Here is a 19,274-nt window from a genome sequence, read left to right on the forward strand (position 1 = left end):
ATGTTTTTAAAAGCTTTAAATAATATCATCTTCAAAGGCAATGGTGGAATGTTTTTAAAAGCTTTAAATAATATAATCTTTAAAGGCAAGGGTGGAATGTTTTTAAAAGCTTTAAAGAATATCATCTTCAAAGGCAATGGTGGAATGTTTTTAAAAGCTTTAAATAATATAATCTTTAAAGGCAAGGGTGGAATGTTTTTAAAAGCTTTAAAGAATATCATCTTCAAAGGCAATGGTGGAATGTTTTTAAAAGCTTTAAATAATATAATCTTTAAAGGCAAGGGTGGTATGTTTTTAAGCTTTAAGGAATATCATCTCCAAGGGAAAGGGTGGAATGTTTCATACATTTTTAAACAACATTATCAAGCCAAGGGTGGAGTGTTGGTGAAGCTGGGGATGTTGGGGGCTTTTATCCAGATAGTTGGCAGCTTGTGAAGGGCCCGGAGCCACTGGCTCCTGGCCAGTTCTACCAACTTTTCCAAAAGTTGCCAACAAAGGAAAGTCAACATGAGGGAAGACTGGTGGTGTTTCTGTATTCTAATAATGACAAAGAAATGACAACTCAATTCAAGATGACAAATTACAACTAAGTTGGGATGGGTGAGCCAGTTTCAAGATCTGGCTCCTGTTAGACGTTTCTCCCTTTTTTTTTTTACATTTTTGTTGTTTTTATTAAAAAAAAAAAAAAGTACCAAATTGAAGAGCTATTTGGGAGCTGAGGACCTGCTCTTTTTAAATAATCCAGATCAGAGGTGCAGTCTGAGGTCAGATGGATGGATAGGTTAATGTTTAGAAAATACACCATAGAGAGCCATTTTTACTGATCAGTCTTCATTAAAAATAAGAACTAAGCCCTGGAGGACATCTCTGTCCACCATCTTTCATCGTTATTCTAGCTGAGAGCTCTCTGATGGCTGAATGGACATATTTAAAATCTAAATAGATGAAAATATAAAAGAAAACTGGGCTGACTTTGCAGATGTCTGGTTAAAATGAATGGTAGTGGCTTTTTAATTGTACTTTATAAATGTGTTCCCAGTTACATTAATGTCTGAAAACTGCATTTGTACTGGAATAAAAATGTGGAAGTGAATAATTCATCCTTGTGTTTGGTATGTTTGCATTTGTAGAATGTCCCCGGGACCCTGAAAGGGTTAAGGATGGATGCTGTAGCTGATATTTTTGCACGACTGTGAAAGACTGAACAGGGAATCTTGATTTAAATAAAAACCTGTAAAACTGATCAAACCAGAAACTCACAGTCATGATCACAGAGTTCCTTCATCCTGTCAGAGCAGAGAGTTCAAACCGATCAATCATCCTAAAACCACCATCAGCTCTCTAACAGCTGATCATTATGATGTCGGAATGTTCCACGCTGCAGGGAGGTTTAACATGCTTCACATACATGACCATATGAACACGCATCATCGTTGAAACAGGTCAGACTCCTGGATAAATGCTGAACATTTCTATAGAATTATACACAGGTGCATCGTGGGAAAGTTACTCTGAAACTCAGCTTTCACGTCTTTATTTAGGTCTATAACTCCAATCCAAAAGCCCTACAGAAGAGAGAAGTTAACAGAAATGTTTCTGTTGACTTCCACATACAGTTTTATATGAATATTCTTCTTCATCAACAGTAGAAACCCTTAATAATAAATGTGGTATAATGGTAGTCAACAATTAAAAATAGAAATACAAAAGAAGTTATTTTTCATCTGTATGGAAGTGCATGAATAACAACCAGTTACTTTCCTTTTCTCAGCCCTGCAGACTGAATAAATCTGTCATTCTACGGTCACAAAACGAGGAAAGATCAGTCATTTTAGAGTATTAAAACACTATTTTTGTTGTCTATTATGACGTGTTTTCAGGATGTTTGATCAGTCCTCCTACAGCTCTGAGTTCTGCTTACAGCGCCCTCCACTGGTCATATAAGGGAACAGCCTGATAAAGCAGGAGGGGAAACTGGAGGAAAGGTGACAAACACCGGGGTTATAGGACATATATCAGGGATGTTTTAACCCTTTTCCTTTCAGTTATTGAGGTTTTTCTGTATTTGTTGAATCAGGATCAGAGAGAAAATCCCAACCATGAAAATAAAAGTGTTGTGGGAGAAGTTTAGCGAGCAGAGGACTGATGGACAGAGAGAATGTGCTGCTGCAGGTGATATCTGTTCCCTCATGTGTCATCTGATGATATTCCTCAGGGTATCTGAGCGCCTCTGACTCTCTCACCGTTGTCGATGAGGTACTTGAGGATTTCTTTGCTGCCGACCTCCACGGCATGATGCAGCAGCGTGCAGCCGGCGGCGTCCTGCAGCAGCAGGTCCGCCCCCTGCTGGTGCAGCTCCGTCAGCTTTATAACAACAACAGAGGAGACAGAAGTGACTTTAAAGTTTAAAATAAAGAGTGAAATATTCAGATTTTACACTCACTCTGTTCAGGTCTTCAGTCTTGATGCAGTTTATTAACTCAGCATCTGAAAAATAAACATTTCATTTATCAAAACTAATCATTTAGACTCAGATATGCTCAAGAGCGCCCTCTAGTGTTCTTAGATTTTGTTCTTTTAGAGAAAAAAACAGACTTTTTCTTGATTACAGCGAGCCCTAATAACATTGTCTTTTCACATCAATAAGTTTAGTTATCTAGTAATCTAATAGGGTGGTAATTACCCATAATGCATTAGCATTTAAAAAAGTAAGAATGCAGAAATATGGCAGTATTACTGAAGGATTAGCTGTAATAATGATAGTAATCATGTTTGTGGTAATTGTGGTCATTTGTCATGTAAATGCCAAATCCTAAATATATAAAGACCACAATCAGGCTCACACCCGGGTATGAAAGTCCAGGTCACCTCCGGCGTTACACCGGCCTTTCCTACAGCAGACTTTTACCATATCTGATTCATAAATACATGTTTCTATCCACATCAGTCACTTTACTCTGTCCCTGTGTTCCAGTAGGAGAAAATGTACCTTTTTCTGGGTCGTGTGAGGTAGCACTGGAAGGACTGTTAGAGGAAGGAGGAATAAAACTTTAGACAGAAACAGGTAAAAACATCTGTATCACTATAATATAAACAGACGAACCATGAGGACAGGTAAACATGATCAGACCACGATACAGGTAAACATGATCAGACCACGGTACAGGTAAACATGATCAGACCACGGTACAGGTAAACATGATCAGACCACGGTACAGGTAAACATGATCAGACCACGGTACAGGTAAACATGATCAGACCACGGTACAGGTAAACATGATCAGACCACGGTACAGGTAAACAGGATCAGACCACGGTACAGGTAAACATGATCAGACCACGGTACAGGTAAACATGATCAGACCACGGTACAGGTAAACATGATCAGACCACGGTACAGGTAAACATGATCAGACCACGGTACAGGTAAACATGATCAGACCACGGTACAGGTAAACATGATCAGACCACGGTACAGGTAAACATGATCAGACCACGGTACAGCAGTACTACAGACACACGTGTACATGTGGGACTAGGAGGTAACAGCAGAGGTCTGTGATTGGTTAACATCAGAATCTCTGAGTCAGCCGTGTTACCTTCAGACAAACATGTAAATGTCATACATGTGTATATCAGAGCTGGGCACACACCTATGGAGTCATTATTGCTGCAAAAACTGGTCTTTGGTCTCTAAACTGCCTCCTTTTCAAAGATTTTCACTGAGCTCTTCAACCCTGCTCCACCAAAGAGCCAGATGGTTGAAAAATGCCACAGGAAGAGCCACAGTGTAAGTGGTTAAAGGGGCAAAAACTGAAAAAGTGGCTAGAAAAATATTAACAAGGTGGCAAATAATGGTCAAACAGCAGCAAAAAAGTGGCAACAAGGGGCAAAGTAGGCATAGAAAGGCAAAAAGGGGTGAAAAGTGGAAAAACAGGGAGAAAGTGGCAGAATAGGGCAGAACGGGGCAAAAATGGCCAAAAAACGGCAATAACAGCAAAAAAAGAGTGCAAGAGAGACTAAAATGGGCAAAAATGTGAAGAAGTGGTCAAAACACAGCAAAAAAGGCATAAAATGGCTATAAAAGTGACTAAAAAAGTGACTAAAATGGCAAAAATGTGGGAAAAAGCAGAAAAACATGGCAAAAATGAGTGCAAAAGTGACCAAAATGGGCAAAAATGTGGGGAAAAGCAGAAAAAACATGGTAAAAATTAGTGTAAAAGTGACTAAAATTGGCAAAAATGTGGGGAAAAGCAGAAAAACATGGCAAAAAAACGAATGTAAAAGTGACTAAAATGGGCAAAAATGTGGGGAAAAGTAGAAAAACATGGCAAAAATGAGTGCAAAAGTGACTAAAATGGCAAAAATGTGAGGAAGTGGTCAAAACACAGCAAAAAGGGCATAAAATGGCTATAAAAGTGACTAAAAAAGTGACTAAAATGGCAAAAATGTGGGAAAAAGCAGAAAAACATGGAAAAAATGAGTGCAGAAGTGACTAAAATGGCAAAAATGTGGGGAAAAGCAGAAAAACATGGCAAAAAAATGAGTGTAAAAGTGACTAAAATGGGCAAAAATGTGGGGAAAAGCAGAAAAAACATTGCAAAGAGTGGCAAGAATGGTAAAAACTGTGGCATTTAATAGCAAAGTGCAGCTTAAATGGGCAAAAAGTGGCACAAAATGTCAAAAAAGAAAAAAATTCAATCAGCAAAAAGCAGGATAAAAGAGGCAAAACACTGGTTGCAAAAATGGGATGGAAGTAGTAAAAATGGGCAAAAAGAGATGGCAAAAGTGGGCTTAAAGCAGTAAAAATTGATCAATAGTCACAAAAAAAAATGAAAAAAGGGCAAAATTGCAAATAAGGGCAGTGGACATGTACAGAAAAAAATAAAGACTGAAAATTAAAGCCAACTGTATTAATGTGGGGATTTCTAACTGATTAATGTGACTTGTAATGGGTCATTTCTGAGGTCATAGTTTCCCTTTATAAAGGTTTTCTGGTTGAATAATGTTTAAAAAAAGACATAAAGAGCTGAACTGTGCCCACCTCTGAGTATAAACCACACGTATGTACTTATACAGACTAAACTGTATTTACAGAGTGAACATGAAACACCGTCACCATGCAGAGAAGCAGACACAGCTGTGTAGTCTGATGAGATGAAGCTCAGTGTTCCTTCAGGTCTGAGGTAGGTCTAGACCGCAGGATTTATCTGTTATCACTACTGTGAGGGTCTGACCTCATGAGTTCTACATGTTCTTGGTTCTACCTGCAGAGGGCGGTCTTTGACGAGCTCTCAGAGAGAACGTCGGCCACTGAGCTGTCACTGGAGATCCTCTTCCTCTGACACTCCCTCGCCCTGACACAAACACACCGACACAGAGACGTTATTCCTCTTTAATCACAGCTCAGAGGGTTTGAAGAGGATGTATTATGCAAAAATCACTTTTTCCAAGAACCAGACTCCCCGCCTCCCCTTCTCCACCTCTCAGAAAATGTGTGCTGAAATATGCCGTTCTCAGATTTTCCCTCATGATGTGGGGAGTTAGCCCCGCCCCCAGGTTCGGTTGGCCATCCTAACTTGGAAGAAAGTTCCACCCTCCTCTCCTGATCCTCCTCTGTCAGGAGAGCCACATCCATTTCGCCACATTTATTTCCTGAGAGGGGTGTGGTCAGGGGCGGAGTCAGACAGCTCATTAACATTTAAAGCTACAGACTCAGAAGCAGCTGGTTCTGAGCAGGGCTGAAACAGAGGGGTTTTTAGACATGCAGAAATCAGTACTGGAGTGTTTTTCAGCTCTGAACTTCACAGCCATGTTTTGGGGACCTCTGAGACCGATATAAACCTGTCTTAAAGTTTCCATCAGGTTCACAGAGCTCCTGTCAACAGAGCGAGTCTGTTCAGGAATAAAGGATTTAAGAGGGTTAAATGGTCTGATTCGTAAATGTTCCTCACCTGGGTGTGGTGGAGGACGAGGACGGCGTGGTGGGCGAGGACGGCGAGCACGGGAAGGCGAACTGTCTCTGCTGCTCGGCGTGTCCCTCAGAGTCCACCAGGTCGGGCATCCCCGGAGAGGTCCCCACCGTCTCTTTGAGGACCAGCTCCGGGTCCAGGATGTAGAGCTCGTCCTGGCAGATCTCTGTGACGTAGTTCAGGTGTTCCTGGAGGAGGGAGTAGAGTTTAATGTTTGAAGCAGAGACGGGACGTTCCTCACCGAGAGCCCCGGTCATGAGAATATCAGGACACTTTATTATCTGACACTGGAGAGACTAAATATTCTGTTTTTGACTTTTGTGTCTTTGTGCTTCATTCCTCTGTGATTATTCCAGATTATTCTTCTACCTGCTGTTTTAGATTCAAGGTTGGAGATTCTATTTTTAGATATAGAACCAAACTTTAATGACTAACCTGATAAACAAGGACACTTCTATTTATCATGTGAGGAAAATAATGACTGGAAGATAGAACATTTATTTTTCTGCTCAGGTTGATGTCAGTGAAAAATGTAAAAGGTAAAAAGCACTATGATAAAAGCTGATGATCTGCTGCAGCTGAGGATAAACTCTAGGGCAGTGTTACTCAACCCTGCTCAACCAAAGAGCCAAACTGTTGAAAAATACCTTTGCAAGAGCCATAATCTAAGTGCTTAAAAGAGGCAGAAATGTCTGGAACTAGTAATAAAAATAAGTTAAAGAGAGCAAAAATTGTCAAACAGTGGCAAAAATGTGACAAAAAATGAGAAAAGTTACTTAAACGGGCAAAAGGCAGTCAAGAGCAGGAAACCAGGGCACAAACGGGATAAAAGTGACAAAAAGAAGTTGCAAAAATGGGCAAAAAAGTAGGAAAAAGAGTTTTTTAACACTAAAGGTAGCTCAGCTGGGTGAAAATGGGCACAAAATGGTGAAAAAGGGCAAATATAGGACAGAAGTGGCAAAAATGGGAAAAAAAAGTGTCAGAAAAAAGTGGCAAAAATGGGCATAAAAATGGGAAAAAAGGGGTACTCAATGGCAAAAGGCAGCTTAAACGGGCAAAAAGTGGCAAAAAATGGTGAAAAGTGGGCAAAAAAGTAGGAAAAAAGTGTTTTTTAACGGTAAAGTTAGCTCAGTTGGGTGAAAAGTGGCAAAAAATGGTGAAATGGGCAAAAGTGGGATAAACGTGGCAAAAAATGGGACAATTAAAGCTCTCTGTATAAGTCTGGGAAACAAACGGATTAATGTGACTAATTTCTTAGGTCAAAGTTTCCCTTTTTAAGGTTTTCTGGGGGAATAATATTTCAACTTAAGACATAAAAAAGCCACAAGTGGCTCCAGAGCCACACGTTGGGTATCACTGCTCTGGGGCATCTGCTGCGCAATATCGTCTCTAAAATGAATCCAGAATGTTTGAAAGTGTTGGCTTAAATCAGGGTTTAGTGTTTGTCTCCAGGTGTAGAGGAGCATCTCACCTGAGCGCGGTCGATCCTGTAGAAACGATCTGCAGTCGTACCTGAAATAAAGCATCCTGCTTCAGTGTGTGTGTGTGTTTATAATTATTTTACCTGTATATAAATGTGTGTGTGACTCACAGTCGAGGAAACACCACTTCATAGAGAGTTTCTGAGCCGACACGCTCTCTCCCCTCATCTCCTCGCCGTCCTGAAGGAGCGAGCAGAAACATGAGAAATCTGCAGCATGAGGTTTCTGAGACTTTTATTTACTCCTAAATCACCTGGTCCTGGTCGTCATGGAGACGCTCAATCAGCAGGCGGCAGGTCTCCAGGTCACTGTCTCCGGGGACGGTGATCACACCGAGCGGCGTCGCTGAGGAAAGAGACCACATGTCAGACTGAACCAACAACACGCCGGTCCCTGATCCGGTCCCTTAATCTGATCTAGAGCTGTAGGAGGTTGGCTACGGAGGCCCAAAAGGGCCATTAAGAAGGACTTATTCTGCTTTTATGTTAGAGCTTACATTTTTTTTCTCTCTGTTTTTATAAAATAAATTCAAAAAATCTTATATTTCAATTTTTAAATAAAAGGCAGAATTCATATCTTTTTTTCTGAATGATTCTATTATTTTAGAGATTCACCGTCATCCTGCAGGAGTCAGGCGTCTCCTCTGCAGCTCTTACTTCTATAATTTTTAAAATATGGCTATTTTCATGCTATCTTCAGCTATTTCTATGCTTTTTCAGCCACTGAATGCAATGTTCAGCTACTTTTAGGCCAAAATCAGCTATTTTAGGCTACTTTCAGCTACTTTTAGGCTATTTTCAGCTTATTTTAGGCTACTTTCAGCTATTTTAGGCTACTTTCAGCTATTTTTATTCTTTTTTGAACTACTGAATGCCATTTTATCTATGCCATTTTATGCTATTTTTATGCTATTTTCAGCTACTTTTTGTGCTTTTGGCTATTTTTAGCAGGTCTTCCACGATTCAGCTCTCAGCATCCCCACACACTTTCAGTTTAAACTGCAACTTTGATCTAGTTACCACCATATTCTTGAGGAGTTATTAGATAATCAGCACTCATTACTGTAATACTCTCAGGCCCACTGAAATAAAGTGTTAGCTTACATTTCTGCGCTAATTAAAATAAGAAAATATATTACTGGTATCCCGGTAAACAAATCAAAAGTACAAAATCTGAAAAAGTCAAAGAAACTGAGTCACTGGTCTTTACCAAAAAAGTTGAGACAGTCTTTATTACGCTGACACGCTCTTGAGGGTTAAAGGTCCCTAAACCCAGGTCCAGGTCCAGGTCTGGGTCCCTGACATAAAACCGCCATCTTTAATGTTTGGTATTGAATCTTTAACCCTTTAGTCACTCACAGGCCTCCTTCAGCTGGTCTTTGTCGTAGTGCAGAGCTTCATACGCCGCCATGCTGATCCTGTTCACTCGGATCTGAAGCTTCTCCGGGATCGGCTGCTGACTGCACAAACAAGGACGGAAAAATAATTATCAGTTTATTACGAACAGGACATCAGTTATAGAAATAAGATCCTGATTTATTAAGTCTGAATCGAGCTCCTCGAGTTCAGCATGAGTCATATCAGCTCTCAGGTGTTGGTCCCAGTGTTCTTAGCTAAGATCCTGCTATAATTACCAGTATAAATATAAATATTAATTATAATAATAATAATTGTATTACTCCTTGAGGTGAGGCTTGGAGGTTTATTTCTTTAATATCCAGTATAAATTTAAATATTAGTAAATATAATGTTAAATACTCATTGAGGTGAGGCATGGAGATCCTCCTCTTGGCCTTCTGCACCATGTTAGCCTGGTTCCTCAGGTTGATGTGGATGATAGAGGGCGCTAGTTTACACGGCTCACCATCCACCTGCATTGGGATGGACTTGAAGGTGGTCAGGGTCGCCTCTTTACACTGATGGAGCCGCTCGCCGTGACCGCCCACCTGCAGAGTCGCCTGGAAACAGAGAAGAAACACACATTAATACAGATAAAATGAAATAATACACAGATAGACAAACACGGCAGGGGACTCACCAGGCTGGTCATGGTGAAGCCGATGACCTCGATGCAGCCGTCATCGTGGCGCTGAGGCTCAAAGTCCTGGTGCTCGCTGGGGTGACCCCACGGCATCGTGCCTGCACAGTACCTGAGGAACACTCACCTGTTAGCGCTACAACTGTACCGATGCTGCGTGGTTTTAATAACAGCGGACCGTACTGAGTCTGAGTTTATCAGACAATCTGATCAATTAAAGATCATAAAAGTTAGTCAGATCACAGGAGAGTTTCTACTGTTTTAAAGGGGGAGGAGCCTAACCCAGTCTAACCTAGTAGAAAGCCAGAGGTCTGACACTTAATGAAGAGTAATGTTTGAATATTTAGATTTAAAAAGTTGTTTAGTTTCCCGTCCTGGCTCTGCGTACCTGGGGATGTTGAGGAAGAGGAGACACTGCAGCTTTAACTCCTGGACTTTGGCAGTCAGATCAGTGCCGTCACACTGGAGAGACACAGGAGAAGGTTAGAAAGCTTCTTTTGACATAAAGTTCAGCATTATTCATGCATTTTTACAGCTGTTAACTTTCTCATCCTCTGAATGTCAGTGAACATACATCAGGAGTCTGCAGACTTCAATTATCTCTGAGGAGTTGTGCATAATCTGGAAGTTATTTTGGTCATTTCTGATGTTGTGGGAATGCTTCAGTGAAATATTGACTTAAATCCTCCTTCAGCACATTTCATGCAGCATCACATGTGTAATCAGAGAAAGGAGAGAAGTTCAGCCTACTGAATAACAAAATCTAAAGTCTGCGGTTAAATACCAGGGTGTCAGCCTGCAGGATCAGCTGACCTGTGCTCCACTGGTCCTAGACCAGAACGCATGGCTCTGGAGCCACATGTGGCTCTTTTATGTCTTCATTTGAAATATTATTCCCATTTTTCACACTTCTTTTTGACACTTTTATCCTGCTTTTTGCAACGTTTGCCCCATTTTTACCCTTTTCATCACTTGCCCATTTAAGCTGCTTGTTGCAATTAAAAATGCCACTTTTCACCCATTTTCCCACCTTTTCTCAGATTTTTGCCACTTTTTGAAAATGTTTTTGCCACCTTTAACCTATGTTTTGGTCCCTTCCCACCCATTTTTGCCACTTTCTGCCCTTTTAATGCCACGTCTCTCCCAGCGTTTGCTGCTTTTTGACCTTTTTAGTCACTTTTCCCCAACCTTTTTTCCACGTTGGTGCCACTTTTGGACCATTTTTGCCACCTGTAAGTCATTTTTTTGCTGTTTCTCACCCATTTTTCCACGTTCTCCCCTTTTTTTGCCACTGTACCCCAAGTGTTTGCCCCCTTTTTGCCTATTTTTGGCACTTCTTTCCCATTTAAGCTGCTTGTTGCAATTGAATGCCACTTTTTACCCATTTTCCCACCTTTTCTCAGACTTTTGCCATTTTTGACAATTTTTTGCCACCTTTAACCTATTTTTTGGTCCCTTCCCACCCATTTTTGCCACTTTCTGCCTTTTTTATGCCACGTTTCTCCTAGCGTTTGCTGCTTTTTGACCATTTTTGCCACCTTTAACTTATTTTAATTGACACTTCACCACTTAGACTGTGGCTCTTGCAAAGGTATTTTTAAATAATCTGGCTCTTTGGTTGAGTAACCTTGATCTAGACACTTTGAGAATACGAGAGAGTTTAATCTCTGCTGAGCTCTTCACTGTTAAATTTCTCTGAAACATATTTTAAACTAAGATATTTTCACCTTTATGTGATGATATAATTATATTTATGATACCAAAGCAAACCTGAGCAGTTAATAAGAAAACAATGGTAATAAAAATTAAATATTTCTATTCCTGAAACACTTTAAATCCCCACTGTACTGACTTTTCTTTATAATAATGAGAGTGGCATTAAAACGACCACTCCCTTCACTCCTATAACTCATATCCCATCTGTAGTTTGAGTCTAAATGATCTTAATGAGATGTTTTATTAAAACACTTCAGTCCTGACCCAAAGAGGAAGACTGGAACCTTCTACTCACCACCACTCTGATGTGTTTGGCGAGATCTTTGGAGCTCCCGCTGAGGAAGTCTGAGAACGCCGTCTGGAAAAACAAACACGTATATTAACAGCTCTAACAAAGATTTCAGGTCTGAATAAAGAAAAAGAGTGGTCACTCACCCCTGCATAGAACATTTTATTCCTGAAGCGACTGTTGAACTTCTCTGGATTCGCCTCTGAAAGAAAACATCAGAAATATTCAACATCAGCAGCACGCCACGTTTCTGATTCTGGATGTCAAAATAGTAAAACACTGAAGAGGACATGAGGAGGGGATGCTCCTGGTTTGTCATCGTGTGTGTTCTGACCTCTGGATTCATGGAAGCCCAGTGTGACGTGAGCATCGAAGCCCAGACTGAAGTAGTTGTTGAAGACATCGATGGGAAGCTGAGACACAGAGAGCAGAAACCATCAGGAAACAGAGATGTGAGAAGGTTCCTGATTGGATAAACTCCTGTTAAACACTTTGAGGTGAGACAAAGTAACTGGTTAACAAAGCACTAACAGGTCTCAAGTCTGGTCTGGAGTCCCGATCATCTAATCGTACCATCACAGTGAATCCTGTTGTATCTTTGGCGAAGTCCCCATAATCATATACCACTGAACCAGTTTGTAATGAATCATATCATATCATTCTGTAACACTGTTCTAATTCTCCAGTCCCAATAATCCCACTGTTTCTACTGTATCATGCTGTATCTTTGCTGTAAAGTCCCAATAATCCTGCTGTTTCTACTGTATCATGCGGTATCTTTGCTGTAAAGTTCCAATAATCCTGCTGTTTCTACTGTATCATGCTGTATCTTTGCTGTAAAGTCCCAATAATCCTGCTGTTTCTACTGTATCATGCTGTATCTTTGCTGTAAAGTCCCAATAATCCTGCTGTTTCTACTGTATCATGCTGTATCTTTGCTGTAAAATCCCAATAATCCTGCTGTTTCTACTGTATCATGCTGTATCTTTGCTGTAAAATCCCAATAATCCTGCTGTTTCTACTGTATCATGCGGTATCTTTGCTGTAAAGTCCCAATAATCCTGCTGTTTCTACTGTATCATGCGGTATCTTTGCTGTAAAATCCCAATAATCCTGCTGTTTCTACTCTATCATGCTGTTTCTTTGCTGTAAAGTCCCAATAATCCTGCTGTTTCTACTGTATCATGCTGTGTCTTTGCTGTAAAATCCCAATAATCCTGCTGTTTCTACTGTATCATGCTGTTTCTTTGCTGTAAAATCCCAATAATCCTGCTGTTTCTACTGTATCATGCTGTATCTTTGCTGTAAAATCCCAATAATCCTGCTGTTTCTACTGTATCATGCTGTGTCTTTGCTGTAAAGTCCCAATAATCCTGCTGTTTCTACTCTATCATGCTGTATCTTTGCTGTAAAGTCCCAATAATCCTGCTGTTTCTACTGTATCATGCTGTAAAGTTCCAATAATCCTGCTGTTTCTACTGTATCATGCTGTGTCTTTGCTGTAAAGTCCCAATAATCCTGCTGTTTCTACTGTATCATGCTGTATCTTTGCTGTAAAGTCCCAATAATCCTGCTGTTTCTACTGTATCATGCTGTATCTTTGCTGTAAAGTCCCAATAATCCTGCTGTTTCTACTGTATCATGCTGTATCTTTGCTGTAAAGTCCCAATAATCCTGCTGTTTCTACTGTATCATGCTGTGTCTTTGCTGTAAAGTCCCAATAATCCTGCTGTTTCTACTGTATCATGCTGTATCTTTGCTGTAAAGTCCCAATAATCCTGCTGTTTCTACTGTATCATGCTGTATCTTTGCTGTAAAGTCCCAATAATCCTGCTGTTTCTACTGTATCATGCTGTATCTTTGCTGTAAAGTTCCAATAATCCTGCTGTTTCTACTGTATCATGCTGTATCTTTGCTGTAAAATCCCAATAATCCTGCTGTTTCTACTGTATCATGCTGTGTCTTTGCTGTAAAGTCCCAATAATCCTGCTGTTTCTACTGTATCTTGCTGTATCTTTGCTGTAAAGTCCCAATAATCCTGCTGTTTCTACTGTATCATGCTGTATCTTTGCTGTAAAGTCCCAATAATCCTGCTGTTTCTACTGTATCATGCTGTCTTTGCTGTAAAGTCCCAATAATCCTGCTGTTTCTACTGTATCATGCTGTATCTTTGCTGTAAAGTCCCAATAATCCTGCTGTTTCTACTGTATCATGCTGTATCTTTGCTGTAAAGTCCCAATAATCCTGCTGTTTCTACTGTATCATGCTGTATCTTTGCTGTAAAATCCCAATAATCCTGCTGTTTCTACTGTATCATGCTGTATCTTTGCTGTAAAGTCCCAATAATCCTGCTGTTTCTACTGTATCATGCTGTATCTTTGCTGTAAAGTTCCAATAATCCTGCTGTTTCTACTGTATCATGCTGTATCTTTGCTGTAAAGTCCCAATAATCCTGCTGTTTCTACTGTATCATGCTGTATCTTTGCTGTAAAGTTCCAATAATCCTGCTGTTTCTACTGTATCATGCTGTATCTTGGCTGTAAAGTTCCAATAATCCTGCTGTTTCTACTGTATCATGCTGTATCTTTGCTGTAAAATCCCAATAATCCTGCTGTTTCTACTGTATCATGCTGTATCTTTGCTGTAAAGTCCCAATAATCCTGCTGTTTCTACTGTATCATGCTGTGTCTTTGCTGTAAAGTCCCAATAATCCTGCTGTTTCTACTGTATCATGCTGTGTCTTTGCTGTAAAGTCCCAATAATCCTGCTGTTTCTACTGTATCATGCTGTGTCTTTGCTGTAAAGTCCCAATAATCCTGCTGTTTCTACTGTATCATGCTGTGTCTTTGCTGTAAAGTCCCAATAATCCTGCTGTTTCTACTGTATCATGCTGTATCTTTGCTGTAAAGTCCCAATAATCCTGCTGTTTCTACTGTATCATGCTGTATCTTTGCTGTAAAGTCCCAATAATCCTGCTGTTTCTACTGTATCATGCTGTATCTTTGCTGTAAAGTCCCAATAATCCTGCTGTTTCTACTGTATCATGCTGTATCTTTGCTGTAAAGTCCCAATAATCCTGCTGTTTCTACTGTATCATGCTGTATCTTTGCTGTAAAGTCCCAATAATCCTGCTGTTTCTACTGTATCATGCTGTATCTTTGCTGTAAAGTCCCAATAATCCTGCTGTTTCTACTGTATCATGCTGTGTCTTTGCTGTAAAGTCCCAATAATCCTGCTGTTTCTACTGTATCATGCTGTGTCTTTGCTGTAAAGTCCCAATAATCCTGCTGTTTCTACTGTATCATGCTGTGTCTTTGCTGTAAAGTCCCAATAATCCGGCTCTAAATCCTGGTCTATTGCGCTCTTTAAACTGTAATGAACGTCCCACCACTAGAGGCCGCTGTAGCTTTAGTTAATGGCCACTGCCTTCCTGTCTGAGCTTTCCCACTTCACCGGAGGTAAATATGAGAAACTTAGAAGTAGCTTAGCGGCTAGCATGTAGCAGGAACATGACTGTTTTTTTTGTTTTTTTTTTTAGATTTAGTTTTGGGCTTTTTCATGCCTTTATTTGACAGAGGAAGGACAGCGGATAGATTCAGAAACAGGGAAGAGAGTGGGGAGAGACATGCGGTAAAGGGCCACAGGCCGGATTCGAACCCAGGCTGCCCGCGTACATGGATAGCGCCTTTAACCACACGACCATCTGCGCTCCCGACATGACTGTTTTTTAGTCGTAAATGAAATAAAGTGGTGTGTCAGGGTTGATCTCAAGTATGACTACTCAACCAACGTGAAAAGAAGTCACACATCAGAGCATGATATTAATCTGCAAAGAACAGAGCCTGACGGAGCTAGCTGCTAATGTTAGCCACCCTAGAATATATCAGGCTAACATTAGCAGCTGCTAACAGAGACCCTGTGAGAACTTTGACTGTTGTCTAAGGATTTTCTCCTCTTTAGACTAGTCAGTTAAACCAAATTTAAATGAGCGTTTAGCCAAATGAGAAATAGACACTTAGGGACGTCCTTAGTCCAGATCATGTGACCCTCAGACCTTATCTGTCTGGTGTTCATCCTGGTCCTCAGGTCTAGCCTCGGTGTTCGGCTCCACGTTCAGGTTCCAGCGATCCAGCTGGACGATGTTCCCGTCCTCGACGTGAGAGAGGATCTTTGTGATTGGTTCATCTGTGTAGCCCTGAGAGGAGAGGAGGCGGGTTTGTGATGATTTTTGATGTCGGAAAGGATTTTAGCATTTCAGATGTTTTTGCGGATCTCACCCCTCCCCAGTTGAGGGTCCTGGCCAGGTCGTTCCCCGTCCCCAGAGGAAGGATTCCCACGGGGGGCTGAGGGCGGAGTTTCAGCTGGTCCAGCACAGACAAGATCCAGCCCACCTGAACACACAAACGTGCATTTATTAGCCTTTATTAGCATTTAGGAGCTCTAACTTTGAGGCCTGTAGCAGCAGACCTGTGGGCTGACCATGATACCAGACAGTATGACTCACCGTCCCGTCTCCTCCACACGCCAGGATCCTCAAGTTGGGCACTTTGGCGTAAAGCTCCAACCTGTAAGAGATGGAATGATAAAAAAAGAGTCTGATTTAAGCTGAAGCTGACCCTCTACACCAAACCTGCAGAGCAGACGAGATACTGGACCCCAAACATGTCCTTTTTGATACCAGCAGTCTGAGTATTTCCATACGTGTACGCTCTAAAAGGATTATCACTGCAGAGGCAGTTAAACATGGCGGTGTAAATACCACGCCTTTAAACGGCGCCATGAACCAGCCAAGAGTTCCTACCCCTCTCTGGGCCCTCCCTTCGTCAAGTCAAACACCTGTCGAGGGTTCAGGTACCACATGAAGGACTGGATGATCTTTGCCCCCTGAAGAGAAAATAAAAAAGGGTCTGAGGTTTAACCAGGGTACAGACCTCCATACTGGGTACCAGCCTAATAAACCAGGAACCTCACCTGGTTTCCTCCACTCTTTGGGTTCACAAACACCAGCAGAGGCTTCATGAGCTGAGAGGGGAGGGGCTTCACCAGGAAGGGCTTCCAGCGGCCATCCTGGACCTGAGAGACAAAGAAGAAGAGAAACATCCAGAATACAGACAGATAGCATTAAAAACATATCAACCCATTCATGCTATGGAACTGAATGTAAGTCGAACATACACCATATGGACAAAAGTATTCGGCCATCTGACCATTCCACCAAGAGGGGTTATGACATTGCATTCAAATTCATGTACTTTAATCTGGAGTTGGCCCTCTGCTGCAGCTCTGACAGCATCCACTCTTCTGGAGTGTTCCTGTGTGAATGTGAGTCCATTCATCCGGTAGAACATTTCTGAGGTCATGCTCTGATGTTGGACCAGAAGGCCTGGACCACAATCTCTGTTCCATTTAATCCCAGAGGTGCTGGATGGGGTTGAGGTCAGGACTCTGTGTGAACCCTTCTTACAGCAAAGGTGTCATCATCACAGCACCGCACTGTAAGTCACTGTCTTCAGAACGACCCATTTAGAACCACAGATGTTTGAGACTGCATGGACAGGTGAGGATCTTATACACCTGTGGGTCTGACTGGAACACCTGAACTCAATAGCTAACAGGTGTGGCCAAATACTTTTGTCCATATAGTCATTATACAGCCAAGAGCAGTGATCGTCAACTGGCGGCCCGGGGGTCACATCAGGCCCCCACATCCTCCCATCTGACCCACAGAGCATCACCAAATTCAGAACATGTGCAGAGGAAAACATGTTGTAAAAGGTTAAAACAGTTTCAGGAGGACTGACTTAATGTTTCATTCTTTTTTTTTCCAGAAAACCACCTGTCAGCCATTACTAGCAAATATGATGCTTGCAAAACACGAATTCATTTCTCTATTCCTGAGAAAACTGCCATTTTTTATGTCAACTTTTGGCTTCAGGAATATTCAGCTAAAACATCTCAATCGCCCCCTCATGGCTGGATGTGATAAACAGAACGAATCTCACTGTTAGAGCCTAATAATTGCATATATATTTGAAAAAAATAAAATATTTTAAAATCTAAAATTAAAATATTTAAACAAAAATATGTCAAGTGACCATTTAAAGAATTCCTTTAGGTCTTTTAAGAGATCAGCCCCCAAAGTGCCCGTATAGGAAAGAGCCGGCCCGTGTCCAAATGTAGTTGATGATCCCTGGCCTAGAGCATGCTTATCTTCAGATTTATCAGGGAGTAAGTTAACATTAAGATACATTCCCACCTCTGATCCCTTCTTGCTTGACTTGTTGCATTTCAGAGACGTCCTTTTCTTCTTTTTACTCGACTTCAGAGACGTCTAAAGACAAACACAGCATGAGTGATTTATCATCGTATCTGTTAGAGAGATTAGTAATTGACAGCAGACTGGGGAGATCAGACTGAAGGACTGAACGTACCTGTGTTCTTCGGACTCTGATGATCCAGGTTGGAGGGATGATGACGGCGGCGTGAGCTCCCAGAGAACAGCACTCCTCAATCTGCTGCAGCATGAAGCACGTCACCTTGTTATGATACTGAAACAGACAGGAAGTGACATCATTAGGATGGATGGATGGATGGATGATGGATAGATGGATGGATGGATGGATGATGGATGGATGGATGGATGGATGGTAGATGGATGGATGGATGGATGGATGGGTAGATGAGATGATGGATGGATGATGGATGGATGGATGGATGGATGGATGGGTAGATGAGATGATGGATGGATGATGGATGGATGGATGGATGGATGGATGGATGGATGGGTAGATGTGTTGATGGATGGATGATGGATGGATGGATGGATGGATGGATGGATGGATGGGTAGATGAGATGATGGATGGATGATGGATGGATGGATGGATGGATGGGTAGATGAGATGATGGATGGATGATGGATGGATGGATGGGTAGATGAGATGATGGATGGATGATGGATGGATGGATGATGGATGGATGGATGGGTAGATGAGATGATGGATGGATGATGGATGGATGGATGGATGGATGGATGGGTAGATGAGATGATGGATGGATGATGGATGGATGGATGGATGGATGGATGGGTAGATGAGATGATGGATGGATGATGGATGGATGGATGGATGGATGGGTAGATGAGATGATGGATGGATGATGGATGGATGGATGGGTAGATGAGATGATGGATGGATGATGGATGGATGGATGATGGATGGATGGATGGGTAGATGAGATGATGGATGGATGATGGATGGATGGATGGATGGATGGATGGGTAGATGAGATGATGGATGGATGATGGATGGATGGATGGATGGGTAGATGAGATGATGGATGGATGATGGATGGATGGATGGGTAGATGAGATGATGGATGGATGATGGATGGATGGATGGATGGATGGATAGATGAGATGATGGATGGATGATGGATGGATGGATGGGTAGATGAGATGATGGATGGATGATGGATGGATGGATGGGTAGATGAGATGATGGATGGATGATGGATGGATGGATGGATGGATGGGTAGATGAGATGATGGATGGATGATGGATGGATGGATGGATGGATGGATGGATGGATGGATGGATGGATGGGTAGATGAGATGATGGATGGATGATGGATGGATGGATGGATGGATGGATGGATGGATGGGTAGATGAGATGATGGATGGATGATGGATGGATGGATGGATGGATGGATGGATGGATGGATGGGTAGATGAGATGATGGATGGATGATGGATGGATGGATGGATGGATGGATGGATGG

General features: G+C 41.6%; 1 protein-coding gene across 1 annotated transcript in view; it reads right to left on the reverse strand.

The window, feature by feature from the left end:
- The window catches only part of dgkzb (diacylglycerol kinase, zeta b), a 92,148-nt gene that overhangs the window by 7,296 nt on the left and 65,578 nt on the right, over positions 1-19,274 (reverse strand). The window contains exons 8-29 of the mRNA XM_041795987.1: positions 17,927-18,043; positions 17,752-17,826; positions 16,467-16,568; positions 16,297-16,379; positions 16,000-16,060; positions 15,773-15,886; positions 15,550-15,690; positions 11,830-11,908; positions 11,642-11,697; positions 11,502-11,564; positions 9,879-9,952; positions 9,491-9,602; positions 9,211-9,410; positions 8,812-8,912; positions 7,707-7,798; positions 7,564-7,633; positions 7,444-7,484; positions 5,955-6,160; positions 5,268-5,357; positions 2,990-3,024; positions 2,444-2,487; positions 2,244-2,364 (exon numbers count right to left, since the gene is read on the reverse strand). Coding sequence (XP_041651921.1) covers positions 2,244-2,364; positions 2,444-2,487; positions 2,990-3,024; positions 5,268-5,357; positions 5,955-6,160; positions 7,444-7,484; positions 7,564-7,633; positions 7,707-7,798; positions 8,812-8,912; positions 9,211-9,410; positions 9,491-9,602; positions 9,879-9,952; positions 11,502-11,564; positions 11,642-11,697; positions 11,830-11,908; positions 15,550-15,690; positions 15,773-15,886; positions 16,000-16,060; positions 16,297-16,379; positions 16,467-16,568; positions 17,752-17,826; positions 17,927-18,043 — 2,077 coding nt within the window. The remainder of the gene's footprint in view (positions 1-2,243; positions 2,365-2,443; positions 2,488-2,989; positions 3,025-5,267; positions 5,358-5,954; positions 6,161-7,443; positions 7,485-7,563; positions 7,634-7,706; positions 7,799-8,811; positions 8,913-9,210; positions 9,411-9,490; positions 9,603-9,878; positions 9,953-11,501; positions 11,565-11,641; positions 11,698-11,829; positions 11,909-15,549; positions 15,691-15,772; positions 15,887-15,999; positions 16,061-16,296; positions 16,380-16,466; positions 16,569-17,751; positions 17,827-17,926; positions 18,044-19,274) is intronic.

The sequence above is a fragment of the Cheilinus undulatus genome, linkage group 9, assembly GCF_018320785.1.
Source record: "Cheilinus undulatus linkage group 9, ASM1832078v1, whole genome shotgun sequence".
In the NCBI taxonomy this organism is placed as follows: Eukaryota; Metazoa; Chordata; class Actinopteri; order Labriformes; family Labridae; genus Cheilinus; species Cheilinus undulatus.